The sequence below is a fragment of the Polypterus senegalus genome, chromosome 14 (assembly GCF_016835505.1).
Source record: "Polypterus senegalus isolate Bchr_013 chromosome 14, ASM1683550v1, whole genome shotgun sequence".
Classification (NCBI taxonomy): domain Eukaryota; kingdom Metazoa; phylum Chordata; class Cladistia; order Polypteriformes; family Polypteridae; genus Polypterus; species Polypterus senegalus.
Window position 1 is genome coordinate 103,813,921 of NC_053167.1, and position 14,888 is coordinate 103,828,808.

The following is a 14,888-nucleotide window of genomic DNA, read 5'->3' on the forward strand; positions in this document are numbered from 1 at the left end:
ACAGCTGCTCTGTGCCCCGACTGTGCCAGTGCAGGTGGCTGGTTACGTTTTCATCAGTTTTTCTTACTTCATTTGTCCTCTCTGAAGGATGGACTTGTCCCGATGTAAATTATAGGCAGCATTTGACTTTTGTTGAGACTGCTCCTTTACTGGCTTTATGGTGTTTGGTTTTCAGACATGTGTGTCACATTTTACACTTCAGAATCTAAAATCAAAATGCAACACTCTGTATATGGAATATTACTAACAGTGTGCCATAAGTGGTAGAATATCGGAGATTAAAAAGTGGTTTCTTTGTAAAAGTTACAATTATTTAAGTGAACAAATGTTTGTTTTCATTTTTGTTTAATTTCCAGTTTGGGTAAAAATACATATAATCAGTAAGGGTTGTTTTTTTGTTTAAACCACACAATAAAAAAAGTAAATTTAAATAGTTTGGTGTCCTATTTGAGCCGTGTTCTAATTGGGAAGACCTTTTGTCCCAATCATATTTTTGGGTTTGAGTCTCTTTGTCTTTCCTCTGGAGGGTTTGCTGGGAAGTTGTGTTGAAGATGAAGGCTTCTTCCAGTTTCCTGTATGCATTCTGAATTGCTGGTCTGTGGCCAAACAAAACAACAATTTTAAAGAGGGGACATTTTAAAAGAGGAGGCTGGGGACTGCTGACAACTTGATGCTCTCTTTTTATTGTTGTTAACGTATGCTCGTCTATTTTGAAATTGTACAGACAACTATCTCCTGTGGGCCTACTTCACAGGAAAATGGAACCAGATGACTTTTGAAAGAAGGAAGAACAATACTGCACTGTTTTTGCCCCCTAGTTCCCAGATGTTTTTTTCCTAATTGGTTGTTGTTCCTGGCAGAAAAGGTGTGTAGCATGTCATGTGTGAATTCCATTTACTAAATATTTTATGAGGACTTGTATGTATATATTAATTCGTAGACTTTGTAAAGGGAGTTTGAACAGCCTCGTATGTGGCACACACAAACCTTTTAGAATGTTCTGCTAAACGGATGCGTGATGGTGAGGTGAACCCATGTGATCAGCTCAGCACTAGTTTAAACAGATTGGTTCTTTGAGGCAAAAGAGGTAAGGTAGGCAGTGAAGGCAAAGGTGACACATTTCATGACAACTTTTGTTTTAGTGGAGTTCTCATGAGCACACTGGTATAAGAGTGAAGGAGGCAAATATCTAAAAGGTTGCTGGTTCAAATCCCATTACTGCCAGAAGGTTACCAACTGCACTGGGCTCTCGAGCAAGGCCCATAACCTGAAACTTGCTCCGGTGGGCTGTACAATGGCTGACCTTTGACATCCAAAGGTCATGCGAAGACAGCTTACCCTTGGTTGTTAACGCATATTAAACTGAAAACATATTTCTGTGATGGGACAGGTTTATCTGTACTTTGGTCCTTTTTAAAAATACAGTTGTTTGTAAAATGCTAGATGGCATCTGTGTTCTTGTCTGTGTAACAAAGTCTAGATGTGCCAGTATATTTACTGTGGAGACGATGACATCATATAACTTTAGTATTTTTATATATAAGAATTTACTATTTAAGATTTTTTGCTAAAGACGTTTAATCTGTCTAGTTATTTTGTACCTTTCTATCAATGCAAAACAAAGTGTATAAGATGGACTATGCTGTTCGGTTTGTGTTGTTTGGTATAAAGTGTGAGTTTTATAGGTACGTTATGCAAATTATCTGGGCCTTCATGAGCTAAAGGTCTCCCGTATTTCTTTAGTCTTGTCACGGTGAACTGAGGTTTTTATATGTAATAAAGGGTGTCTCTGTGAGCCATTGTACTGGTGATCTCGGCTGTTATCTAAAGGAAAATTCCTTAATGTACCATGCCCCTTTTTTTATTCTTTTTGAATCCGGGACTCTTGAGTGGATGTCACTTTCTATTTAATTTGAATTCATCCTAACATGTTAGGACATAAAACTAAGGAGGTTGTCAAATTAAACTGGCTTTTATTTATTTGTTTGGTTTGTTCTTTCTGTAAAACACCTTGTGAAATGCATTGTGCATTTATGTTCCTGAAAATCCATTACAGCAGATACATGTTCATGAGCAAATGTGGTGTGCTTGCATTTTGTAGGTTCTCTTCTTTCCTTGATTTATATAAACCAGAATGTCTACCATCCTTTTCCTTTAAGCTCTTGGGGTATTCTGCTTTATTGGTTTAACTGCACATTAAGTGTAATGGCAAATGTGTTCTGGATAGGAATGTGCTTTTGTGAAAAGGGCACTAATGGAGAATTGTTTAGACGGGAGTCCCCGTGGACTGTAATGTTTGCTGATGACATTGTGATCTGTAGTGCGAGTAGGGAGCCGGTTGAGGAGACCCTGGAGAGGTGGAGATATGCTGTAGAGAGGAGAAGAATGAAATTCAGTAGGACCAAGACAGAATATGTGTGTGAATGAAAGGGAGGACAGAGGAATGGTGAGGATGCAGGGAGTAGAGTTGGCGAAGGTGGATGAGAAATACCTAATATGAACGTTACAGAGTAATGGGGAGTGTAGAGGAGAGTGCAGGCAGTATGGAGTGAGTGGAGAAGAGTGTCAGGAGTGATTTGTGAGAGACGGGTACCAGCAAGAGGGAAAGTGAAGGTCTACAGGATGGTAGTGAGACCAGCTGTGTTATACGGGTTGGAGACGGTGGCACTGACCAAAAAATGGGAGACGGAGCTGGAAGCGGCAGAGTTAAAGATGCTAAGATTTGCATTGGGTGTGAGGAGGATGGACAGGATTAGAAATGGGGACATTAGGGAGTCACCTCAGGTTAGATGGTTGGGAAACAAAGTCAGAGAGGCGAGATTACGTTGGTTTGGACATGTGCAGAGGAGGGATGGGTGAGTATATTAGGGAAAAGGATGTTAAGGATGGAGCTGCCAGGGAAGAGGAAAAGAGGAAGGCCTAAGAGGAGGTTTATGGATGTAGTGAGAGAAGATATGCAGGTGATGGTGTAACAGAATAAGATACAGAGGGCAGGAGGATGTGGAAAAAGATGATCCACTGTGATGACCCCTAACGGGAGCAGCCGAAAGAAGTAGTATATAGATGCAAGAGGTAATATTTGTACCATTTTATAAGTACATGTCTCACTACTCTTAAGAATAAACAAAGTACAATTTGGTTTATTTCTTCAGGAGGCTTTCTCCAGACGTTCTGTGTGTTTTTTTACTTTGGTTTCATCAGTGCATTAATCTCGCTTCCAACAGTTAAATAAGGAGCATTCTACATATTAATGTCTCTGTCTTTTTGATAGATTGCACAGAAATATGATCCTCTAAAGGAAGAGGAATTGCGGGTTTGGATTGAAGATCTCACTGGAATGCCAATTGGGGACAACTTCCAAAAGGGCCTAAAAGATGGAGTCATCCTGTGCGAGTAAGTATTCAAGTGCAGCAATTTGAGGCTGCACAGCTTATTTTAAAACTGTTTTTTGGGTTGTGTTTTATTGATGTTTCCTTTTAACTGCTGCATCTCTGAGAAAAGATACAAATAGGGTTCTTCTAGGTAATTTAATGCTGACACTTAACCTGCATTAGTTGTATTTTGTGCACATTTTCATTTTTGTCTTTGAAGCAAAAAAGGCAGAAGAGAATGAAGTCTTTTAAAACCTTAGTATTATATATACTATACTTATTATATATACTAGTATTATATATACTAAACTATAGTTTAAACATAATTCTAGAGGATGTATCTAAATTCTTAGATTTTATCCACTTTTTTTTTTTTTTTTCCTTCTTCCCACAGCTCCAAACTGAATTAGACGTACTGTTAACATAGGATGACCTTGCTGTTATTTGGTCACCTGAATAATCATTTTTTTATGACCTACATTTCCTGCATTTCGCTACTTTAAAAGTTTACTCCACTGCTTTTGCTACAAAAAAAATTATATAAATAATGAAAATCCCGTAACCGTTTCCTAGGCCATGAGAAACGTGCGTGCACAGATGGTTGTCTGCTTTGCTGGGCATGTTACAGCTGCTCTCCTGTACTGTTGGCTTGCACTGGTGTTTCACTGCCATGTTTGGATTTCTTCAGAGACACGTGGCAAAAGTTGTTTAGTACAATGGTGGCTAAAAATCTAAACTTATCTAAAAATATTTCACAAAGAATGGAAAGACAACCCAAAATTAAGTATCATATACAGAAAATGTTTTATTTCATTAATACATACATGCATTCTTTTTTGTATAGCTTTAACTGTAACAATTACTGCATACTTGGTGTGTCAGCTGTCTACGTAAAATTAATTTAGTACCATATGTTATTTAAATTGTATTTACTATACATGCTTACCTAACTGTTGACTTGATAACCGGGTTTTCTTGTGGTTCTCCTGCACTCAAACTGCTCAGGCTATTTATTGATTCTTGTTTGTTTTGCACAACAAGGGAATAAGCGAATACCAAAATCCCTGCACACAACCTTCATACCCAACACCTCTTTGCATTTTTCCAAAACACATATATACCTATATATATATATATATATATATATATATATATATATATATATATATATATATATATATATATATATATATATATATATATACCTTCCGTCTGTGCACCCAGGCTCTGGAACGCCCTACCTTTAGTGGTTAGGCAAGCCGCCTCAGTCGCCACATTTAAATCACGCCTAAAAACACACTTCTTCACATTGGCTTAATTCTTAACCTGTCTCATTTCCACTTGCTGCTTCCTATTTCTCTATTTTATTGGGTCCTCTTACCTGTTTTTAGTATCTCTGTTTTAATTCTCTCAATGTTTGCTTTTAATATTTTGTTTTTAGTCTTGCTTCTTTTTAACTGTACAGCGCTTCGGTCAGTTGTAATGCTGTGTTTTTAAGCGCTTAACAAAAAATGGTATTGTGTGTGTATTACACATACATACACACATATATACACGCACACACTAGTTTGCATGCATTTACATCACATCATAGCTTTGTGTTCAGATAGCATCACAACTGAAACTTTGTTACATTAAATCCTCAGTAATGGTTTTTATTGTAAATTATATATGTTCGTAGCACAGAAGAAAGACACTGACATGTTATATTTACAATATTTTATTAAAGCAGCAACTTGGCTTACTGCAGTATTTCAGTGTGCCATGCATGTTTTTGGTTTCATTAAAAAGTAAAACTTGAGTTTGCAAACCAGCTCACCTGCAAAAAGAGAGAATGTATTTTGAGTATACAGGTGCTCTTGGTTCTGTTGCTCAGTTTTAATGTATCCTCATGCTCTTAATCCTTTTTTTTTATTGAAAAATCCTTCATTTTTAGTTTTTAATACCAATAATTTTTTAACATTAATATTGATTATCTTAAACTAATTTTCTTTGATTATCCAGATTAGCAAAATAATAATAATCATCAGAACCTATTAACCCACGAAACAATCAAAAAAAGTAGTAAACACCCACTTATAATGGTCATGTATCCAAACGGATATTTTCCATGGGGACCACTCATAACCCTTAGTTCCATACACATGCACACACAATTACTATATCAGATCTTGGTGGGAAAATGCTGTTACAACTGTAGAATAGGTGCACATCTTTATATATTCATCCATCCATTTTCCAACCCGTTGAATCTGAACACAGGGTCACGGGGGTCTTCTGGAGCCAATCCCAGCCAACACAGGGCACAAGGCAGGAACCAATCCCGGGCAGGGTGCCAACCCACTGCAGGACACACACACAAACACACCCACACACCAAGCACACACTAGGGACAATTTAGAATCGCCAATCCACCTAACCTGCATGTCTTTGGACTGCGGGAGGAAACCCACGCAGACACGGGGAGAACATGCAAACTCCACACAGGGAGGACCCGGGAAGCGAACCCGGGTCTCTTTACTGCGAGGCAGCAGCGCTACCACTGCGTTTATATATACAGTAGGATGATAAACAAGTGGCTGAGTTAGATGCTTGGTTTCTGTGAGCACTGGCTAAAGGATATAATTGTTGCATTTTGCGCACATAGAATTGCCAGATGCAAGCAGTAGAAGTTAGCAGCGTTCTAGATCACTTTCCAAGATGGGCAATGAACAGTTGGAATGCTACATACTGGGTAGCAGCGTGTTGGAAAAATGTTACAAGTCAGATGCTCATAGTTTTATTCCTTGAAGGCCACACAAGTCCACATTTACAAGTTTAGTTAAATAAAAACTATTGTAGCAGCATACAAACAATGTTTCATGAATGTCCTATGATCTCTCTTTTAAACCACCTAACAGTAAATGAATAGCTGTCCACAATTAAAGTTAGAGGGAGGATTCAAGCCTGCACAGGTTCTGTCTGCCCTTGCTCTGGTTGACCGGCCCTGCCTTTCCCTTCCCTGGCTGGGTATTCTGCAGTTCACTGAACTTTTAGTCCAAAGTCAATTTGGATAGAACATGATGTCCAAGGAGAAATGCAGTTAAAGGTGTATTTGATATCTGAGCAGGTCTCTGCAAACATGTATTTTGTTAACTTTAAAAGCAATGAAAACCTTATTTGTACTCCTTTTTGTGTTGTAGTTGACATGATGTTTTTGTTTTTTCTCTCTTTATGCAGATTAATCAATAAACTTGCACATGGATCAGTAAAAAAAATTAATCATTCCCAATTAAATTGGCATAAGGTAAGAAAAATATTCTTAATCCATTCTTGACTTTTTTTTGTGACATTTTGTGAAGACATTGGTGGTTTTTTTAAAACTTCCCTTTACCCATATTAAATAATCTAATAAAGATTATTGTAATGGGTGATGAGCTAACACTATAAACCGTTTATCTGATGGTCTTTAAAACAAGTGAAGTGAGATGGTGGTAAGAATGCAATACCATTGGAGAATAAAACAAGAAGCCTAACTTTAAAAACTGATCTACAAAGGTAATGTTGAGGGGGCATCAACTTTAAAATTAATTGTTTAATTTGCCCTGTAAACGTGTGGTGTTAAATAAGCATTTATATATAAAAGTGTCTCCATTAGAAATGCAAACTTTTTTGCCACAAGTCTGCCACCTTGAATATTTTGCATTGTAAGACTGATAAGAATTCCTATTTTTGCATTTTTTCCCCCCAGTCAACAAACATTTGATTGAGTGTGCTATAATTGATGTTATAAAACTTTCTCACATCTTTTTTAGCTTGAGAATCTTGGGAATTTTATCAAGGCAATGCTATCCTATGGCATGAAGCCTACTGACATCTTTGAAGCAAATGACCTTTTTGAGAACGGCAACATGACCCAAGTTCAGACTTCACTCATGGCCCTTGCTAGTCTGGTAAGTACAGTGAGTTTATGGTGAATAAATGCTGAATGCATCTGTAATAAATAGTGTCTTTTTTTCTGTTAGTTTACATTTTCATCCAACTACTCTTGTAACTTTTTAATTTGGAATGTAATGTGGCTAGCAGTTGTTGGATGATCACTTACTGCATACTTCCTGCATCCTGCCATTTGAGCTAGTACTAACATTCATACCACAATAAATTTGCTTTTAAATTTTTGTTGTTCAAAATAGGCAAAGACCAAAGGTATTGATTCAAAGGTTGACATTGGTGTCAAATATGCAGACAAGCAATCCAGAACCTTTGATGAGGAAAAACTTAAAGCTGGTCAGTGTGTTATTGGCTTGCAGGTGAGTATGAAGGATTTTTGGATCATTTTTAGTTTTATTTGACTCTTACAAGAGATGAGCAGCTTTTTGACAAACTTAAAGGCAACTCAATGAGTTAATTAAAAAAAAAAAAAAAAAAAAAAAAAATTATTTGCTCCTTATATGATTTGATTCATACTATGAGTTTGCTTTAATATGTGTTATTCTGGTTGTGCCTTGTTCACACTAGATGTTTTTTTCTTTTCTTCTACCACTTTCCTGAACACTTCTCCATTGAGTTGAGTATAGGCCCCTGGGAGAACAGAGCTCATGTTGTAAAACACTTTGGTACCACTCTATGGTTTTTCCAAACTTTAAGTTGTTCCTGGGATTTTAGTAGTTCTGCCTTCAGAACTCTAACGATGACACTCTTCTAAACTTTTATTGTTAAAACATGAATGCAAAAATATTTTGAGGTCTTAAAAGACTAAAATATTGTGTATAATTAAAATTGTATATAATGGTCTGTGATCTGCAGATGGGGACAAACAAGTGTGCCAGCCAGGCAGGCATGACTGCATATGGTACCAGAAGACATCTTTATGATCCAAAGACTCAAGCAGATAAACCATATGACCAGACTACTATAAGTTTACAGATGGGAACCAACAAAGGGGCAAGCCAGGTACGATCTCCAATATAGAAGATGCATTTGTTAAATGTTAAGTTTCTAGTAACTGAATATTTGTAGCTATGTGTCAGTAAGCTTCATTGTTTAGAAAGATGCTAAAATACATTTTCCTAAGCATGCCTGATGTTTTGGGCAACACAGAATTGTGCTGTCCCTTTGATTAAAAGGGTTTGATTGTGCTGGTGGAGTTTGGAAAATATGATCCAGTCATCTTGGCAGACAACAGCAGTGGTGTCCGAGTAGACGACACATCGTGGTGCTGAACAAGGATTGGCTAGTTTTGCTTTGCAGCTGTAGAGGAATCTGCTCTTTAAAAATTTGTTTTAGGGTAGAATTAGAATAGAATCTGACAGTGCATTGTGCTGGGTCATCAAAAAAATCCTTGTTAATTGAACAAGGACTTCTACATGGTATGTTATTAGTCATCTTCAGGCAGTTACCCAGAAGAGCATCAAGTTTGTAAACAAAAAGGCAGATTTTTACAGCGCGTCACTGGAATTTCTTGCTCTAGGTTTCTTATTGTAAATATGTGTGCACATTAGTGCTGTTAATGGCACAGAGAAGACCACTTTTGAGGTGTTTGTGCTTCTCTGCAGCATCTTATTTCACAGGAAAGATTAAATTCTACAAGGATGCAAATGCTTCATCTGTCATCCCCCTGTGTTTTTTTTTTTTTTTTTCGCTCCTGTTTTTCAAGTGGATAATTAATTCACTAGTGGCAAGTTTACCAAGGCTTTACATACAGTAAAGCGTCAGCAGTCTTGCAAATGTGTGAACAGACATCCAAGACTAACTAGGAAGAGGCAGTGCTTAGAAACAGTAATCATCCCCCAACCTTTTAGTATCACATCCTGAGATTTTGATCCATCTAACTAGGAATTTTGTAAATTAGAAAACCTGAAAGGCTGACTGTTTCACCCAAACCGCTATTAAATACCTCGTTGAAGCACGACTCACCTCATCCAGTACTTGTCTGTATTGTGCAGCATGCATTTTCCATTCAGTTCTGGCCAGACTGCTAGAACCCACTGCTGAAAAGCTTCCCCCAAAAACCTAGTGCTGCTATCTCCAGGTTTTACAGCGGGGATGTTGCATTAATATACGGTGTTAGACTTTATGCTACACAAAACGTTACATTCAGGCTGACAAGTTCCACTGCAGTCTCATCAAACCTCATGGCTTTCTTCTACATGTAATCTTCCAAGTGACGTTTTGTGTTTCTCCAGCCAGAGCTTCTTCCTTGCCACTTGTCGAAGGTCCTTTTATTACAATGCCATGCAGATAGTTGAGCCGTGCACATCTTTTCAGTTACTGACTTCTGCAAATCCCGAGTGACATTTGGAGTTGCAGTAGTGACAAGTGCTGTTGGTGTACGTTCAGATGACTGGCCTGACTTGGTCAGTGTGGCTGTAGTTTTATATATTTTCTTCATTTCCGTACGATTGGACATATCTCCAAGCTCAGTGTAGCCCATGTCTTTGAGATGGTCTTTTACCTTTTTCCAGATTGATGATGCTTAATAATTCTGGCCTTGACTCGTTTTGAATCCTTGTTTGTCTTCATTTTTTGTTTTGTGGGAAATCTTTACCATACTGTTGGAACCTCTGTTTAATTCTTTGAGATCAGGTGACACACAAGTGGAGACCATCAACAAGTTGGGTGAGATGGTAAGGTAATAAATACATACACTGCACCTAAGCAAAGGTACCCTTGTATTTATAAAGAGTGTATATTCTAAATCTCACACTTTTTTTTTTTTTTTTCTCTCTCTCTTCTAATGCAAATTGATTTTTCAGTTTATTTTCATTTGGTATGATATACGAAAGTGTATTTTCAACGGAATATCATTTAATATACTGTAAGGTTAAAATATGAAACAATAAAATGTTGAAAATAGGTTTGGGGCCTGAGTACTTTTTCAAGGTAACTGCATATGATACAAACAAACATTCTACAAAGTTATTGTCTGTTTTACCTGCATTGTTATCACTCTTTAATTTAATATTTTTTTTTTTTATCAGTATGCTGCTGCTGGAGTATGTGAATTTCCCCTTGGGATTAATAAAGTATCTATCTATCTTTGATAACTAATGTGAAAAATGTTGTTTCTAAATAAACAAATTTAAAATTATTTTGGCAGCATACTAGCATCACCTCAAAACAACTCTGTTCTCACTTTTTTCTTGTTCTAAAGCGGCATGTGCTACCCTGTTCTGCAGTGTGTTCCGTTTTGAAGTTTGAAATTTGATGCATGTTTCTGGATTTCTTGTGTATATTGTAAATTTATATATGTTCATAGCCCAGAAAAAAAAAGCGTCTCTGAAAATGTATAGCCTTTTCTGAAGGAAAAAATAAAACGCCGGTGTCCTTTACAGAAATCGATACATCCTTGAAAAATTCACGCACGTTTGCTGGCTTTATTTTTCCACAATTCCGCAGGGTGCAATTTAAAAAATCCTGAATTTAGGGACCTTTTTTAAACAAGAGCCAGCCTATTGTGGCCTGCCATGATGAAGTCTCTCTCTGGGTCTACCTCTGGAGCTTTGGTCTGGACACTTTGAAATCTTTGAAGCTTTTTCCGAACTTCAAGATGTGTGGGGAGGAAGACCACCTCCGAATTCTATAGGGGTGCTTCAGCGGTAGTGAGCATGATTGTGATGTTTCACCGATTGAACTTATGAGGAGTTGGATATTGACGTGTCGGAGGCTTGAGAGAGAGAATTTTTTATATTGTCTGTATCAGTCAAATATTTTATGAAAGGCTATATTAAAAAAAAAAAAAAAAATTTTAAAGTAGACATTTAACATAACAGAAGACTACAATAGTCTTTAGATAAGTCAGTTATTTTTCCTTTTCTGCCAGAAACTAAAATTTAAAATTGAAAACAATTGACCTTCCGGTTTTAATTTACAGCATTTGGTAGCAAAGCAGAATTTAATTTAATTTTTTTATTTTTAAACTTGGCCCCACCTTTGCCCCACCCCCCCACAATTGTATTTATAAACCCAATTCATTTGTACCTTTGCAGAATGTTCTCTGTTTACATAAATATATGAAGAGCTGGTAAATCACAATAGCCTTTGGCTGGGGAGAGGAAACTTGGCTGAGTGAATGTAAATTGCGTATGGCTGCAGTGGTCTTTGAGTTCCTCTTCATTTCACCCCTGCTTACCTCTTTAAACATTTAAGATGAATAATGATTTGTATTAGCATTTGTCTAATGAGGTACCGCATTGTTCCAAATTTCAGAGGTTTGCTGCCAAGATTTTATGCTTTTGGAGTGAGGCTTTGCCTTGTTTTCTTACCAAGGTGCCTTGCTGGAGTAGAAGAGTTTAAGAGCATGAAGGACAGCCCCTTATGAAACTGTTTTTTAAAGATCAGTTGAAAACAACAAATGTGTTTCCGGAGAGGGAATGGTTTTGTTTTCATGCTTGGAAATTGGTAGTATATTTTTGATTGTATTCAACATGGATGAAATTGCCTGTAAGGATGAGGTAGCAGAGTGCAGGCGTGATGGCACACTGGAGAAGTGATTATCAAAAACCTTTGCATTTGACAGACTTTGTGAAAAGGAGCTGGCCTTATTTTTAAAGCCTTGTACCTCAGTAAAGTGTTCCCAAAAGAATCTTGTGGTTTGACTGAATGTTATAATTTTTGAAATGAAACTCTATATGATGTTTAAAAGAAAAAGTTCCTGCTGTTCTCCCTCTGTTCCCTGTCCTCCAAATACGACTTCTACCTCAGTTGGTATTAAACAAGGCCACTTTGTAGTAAAGTCACCTGACCGTTCTTCGTTCTTATACCAGTCCTGATTCTGTAACATCCCGGGCCGTTTTTAATGCGTTAAGGTGGGCAGTAGGGTTTATCTCATAATCTCGTCTAGCTTTGCATAAGACATTCAACATTTTAAAGTAAAGTAACCGTATTTACAACAGAAGGTAGGATACAGACCTAAATACTAAAGTACAGTTCTTATGCTTTTAGTGCTATTGTCTGTCTGTCTGTCTGTCTATCATTTGATAATTCAATAATCCTTGATTTTCATAGTGAGTTTACAGTTTAGGTCTGCACATGTCATGCCGTCTGTGCTCATGAGACCTTATTTTTCTTTCCAGGCTGGCATGTTGGCTCCGGGAACAAGAAGAGACATTTTTGATCAGAAACTCTCCCAGCAGCCTATGGACTCCACTACCATTTCACTACAGATGGGCACCAATAAAGTGGCCTCGCAAAAGGGCATGAGTGTCTATGGGCTGGGCCGTCAGGTATACGATTCCAAGTACTGTGTTCCTCCAACGGAACCTGTAATTCATGCCAACGGAAGCCAGGGCACAGGAACAAATGGTTCGGAGATTAGCGACAGCGACTACCAAGCAGAGTACCCAGAGGAGTATCAAGGCAGCTACCACGATGAATACCAAGGTCATTACAATGATCAAGCCATAGATTATTAAGTGCTTCATTTTAGAAACCAGTGTTAATCCATTTTTTTTTTCCAGCCAAGAAAGCCTTTGCATTGCGTCTTCCCTATTTACTGATGCCTAAGAGAACATTTGCCTTGTGATCGTTCCTTTTCCAAGTTTAACCTCAGTCCTTGCATTTAAAACTTCCACTTTATCTAGTTGCCTTTACAGCTGTAAACTTTGGTATTCTAAAAGCAATATATTCTGAGTACTGTGAAGAATTGTCTGTCTTTTGACTTACAGCAGGCTATGCAGCGTGAGATTTATTTACCTCTTGCAGTGTTTCTGCCTTTTCTCTTAAATGTGTCTTAAGTGGAAACCTAAAGCCTTACGTTATGGAGCTCCATTTGTTAAGCAGGCCAACACACAAAACTCGACCAAGTGCACGAGTCGGAGGGGATTTCAGCATAGCTTTGTGGTGCCTAGTGTGCCGATCGTGATAGTCAGGTGGGCTGTCGGGCAGTTTGCAGCAGTCGCTGATACGCTTACTCAGATGGCTAATAATTACGTCCTAAATGAGTTGGTAAAGAAACGTTGGAATTTAAAAAACAAAAAAATATTTTTAAGCATGAAGTAAATTGTGTATGTGTGTGTTTTATTTTTAATATAGAACTGACCAAACCTTAAAGGTGTTAAAGTTTAGATTTTAATGCGTTCTGTGCTGTTAGTTTTGCCATGTTACTTTTAATGTATGTGCCATATGTTCCTGTTTTTAGAACTGTTTGCCATTGTATTTATTGCCATGTCTTTCAGTATAAATCTGTTCTATGTATTGTTCTTTTATAAATAAATTGTTTTTTGTTTTAAATGTTGTTTACTGATGTAATTGAATATGCAGGAAGATTGATGTCTGTTGGCTTTCTTTCTTTCTACAAGTTGTCTACATTTTATATTGATATTTTGATTTGAAAGGTTAGGTGTGAACAAATTTGAAAGTCTTAACTTTATAGCTTGGCTACAAATGAGTTTGTTTAGTACACAGAATTATTTTTCTGCGGGTGTTTTTTTTTTTTTTTTTTTAATGTAGACACCATTGTAACTAATTAACACAAACTACTGTAAAAATGAATCATTTTTTAAACTTGCTTAATGCAATTATGGCGTCATGGCAGAGACTATCAGGGGAACAGTGTGTCTAAGCCAGGATGAACTTTGGAGGGGCTGCCTTCCACACACTCGCACCAGGGGCCTCCTTTTATAAAACTTTAGGTGGATTTGAGTTTGAAAATGTCCACACACCAAAAAAAAAAGCAGGAAAATTCATTTGCCCAAAAAAAAAAATCTGCTTTCTAAGATGTGGTGTATGGATGCCTCTGTGCAGTTTACCATTTTGTAAATCGCAGTCGCCTTGTGAAAACAGGGGAGCACCTCAAACGCTGCCCTTGAACTCCGTATATGGAGCATGCTAATCGGCCTCATGCATATGCAATCTGCACCCCTGACACCTTGAGACCCCCCTGACCTGCACTCAAGATCACCTGGCTGTGCTCCGCCGTGGAGAGCGCGGGATCCTGCATGGCATTCTAGCGCCTCTCCTTCGTGTGTTGCGTATGCAGGGTCAGAGTTGCCGTAAATATACACGTGTTCTCCCGTCAAAATCTCTTTTATAAATCCCAGTGGTTTTGTGGGAAGTTGCTTAAGCACATTTTTGTGGGTATGGAAGCTTTATGAATGAGGGCCCTGGTCGGGTTGATGCTTTTTAAACTGTTCAATATTAAACTGATACATTTGTACCTGTATTTCTAGGGAAAACTTCTGAAATCGGTCTGTAATTACAGCAATGATGTTTAAGAATTGCGTGTCATGTAGAGACCGATTCTCAGATATGTAACTTGTGACCTTTTTGTTGCCTTTGCCAACTGCACTTGCTTGTTCGTGTTGAGCAGCAGTTTTCAGCTCCTCTCGCAGTCTTCATCCATCTCGCAGTCTTCATCCATGAAGTGTTTAACTGGCCTAAAGGCTTTGTGCTGGTGCTGCTGAAAATGCAAGACGTACTGTTCTCTTACAAACAGGTTTGTTTTTCCTGCCACCATCTCAGTCCCCCCCACTTAGGGATACGATGTGTAGCACACACAGGCTGTCAAATGTGGCACCTACGTGTCTAATGAATACCTCA

General features: G+C 37.8%; 1 protein-coding gene across 1 annotated transcript in view; it reads left to right on the forward strand.

The window, feature by feature from the left end:
* cnn3a (calponin 3, acidic a) overlaps window positions 1-13,580 on the forward strand; it is a 39,485-nt gene extending 25,905 nt beyond the window's left edge. The window contains exons 2-7 of the mRNA XM_039734623.1: window positions 3,272-3,393; window positions 6,591-6,657; window positions 7,166-7,303; window positions 7,544-7,660; window positions 8,157-8,303; window positions 12,425-13,580. Coding sequence (XP_039590557.1) covers window positions 3,272-3,393; window positions 6,591-6,657; window positions 7,166-7,303; window positions 7,544-7,660; window positions 8,157-8,303; window positions 12,425-12,763 — 930 coding nt within the window. The 3' untranslated portion in view covers window positions 12,764-13,580. The remainder of the gene's footprint in view (window positions 1-3,271; window positions 3,394-6,590; window positions 6,658-7,165; window positions 7,304-7,543; window positions 7,661-8,156; window positions 8,304-12,424) is intronic.
* The last annotated feature ends 1,308 nt before the right edge of the window (window positions 13,581-14,888 follow it).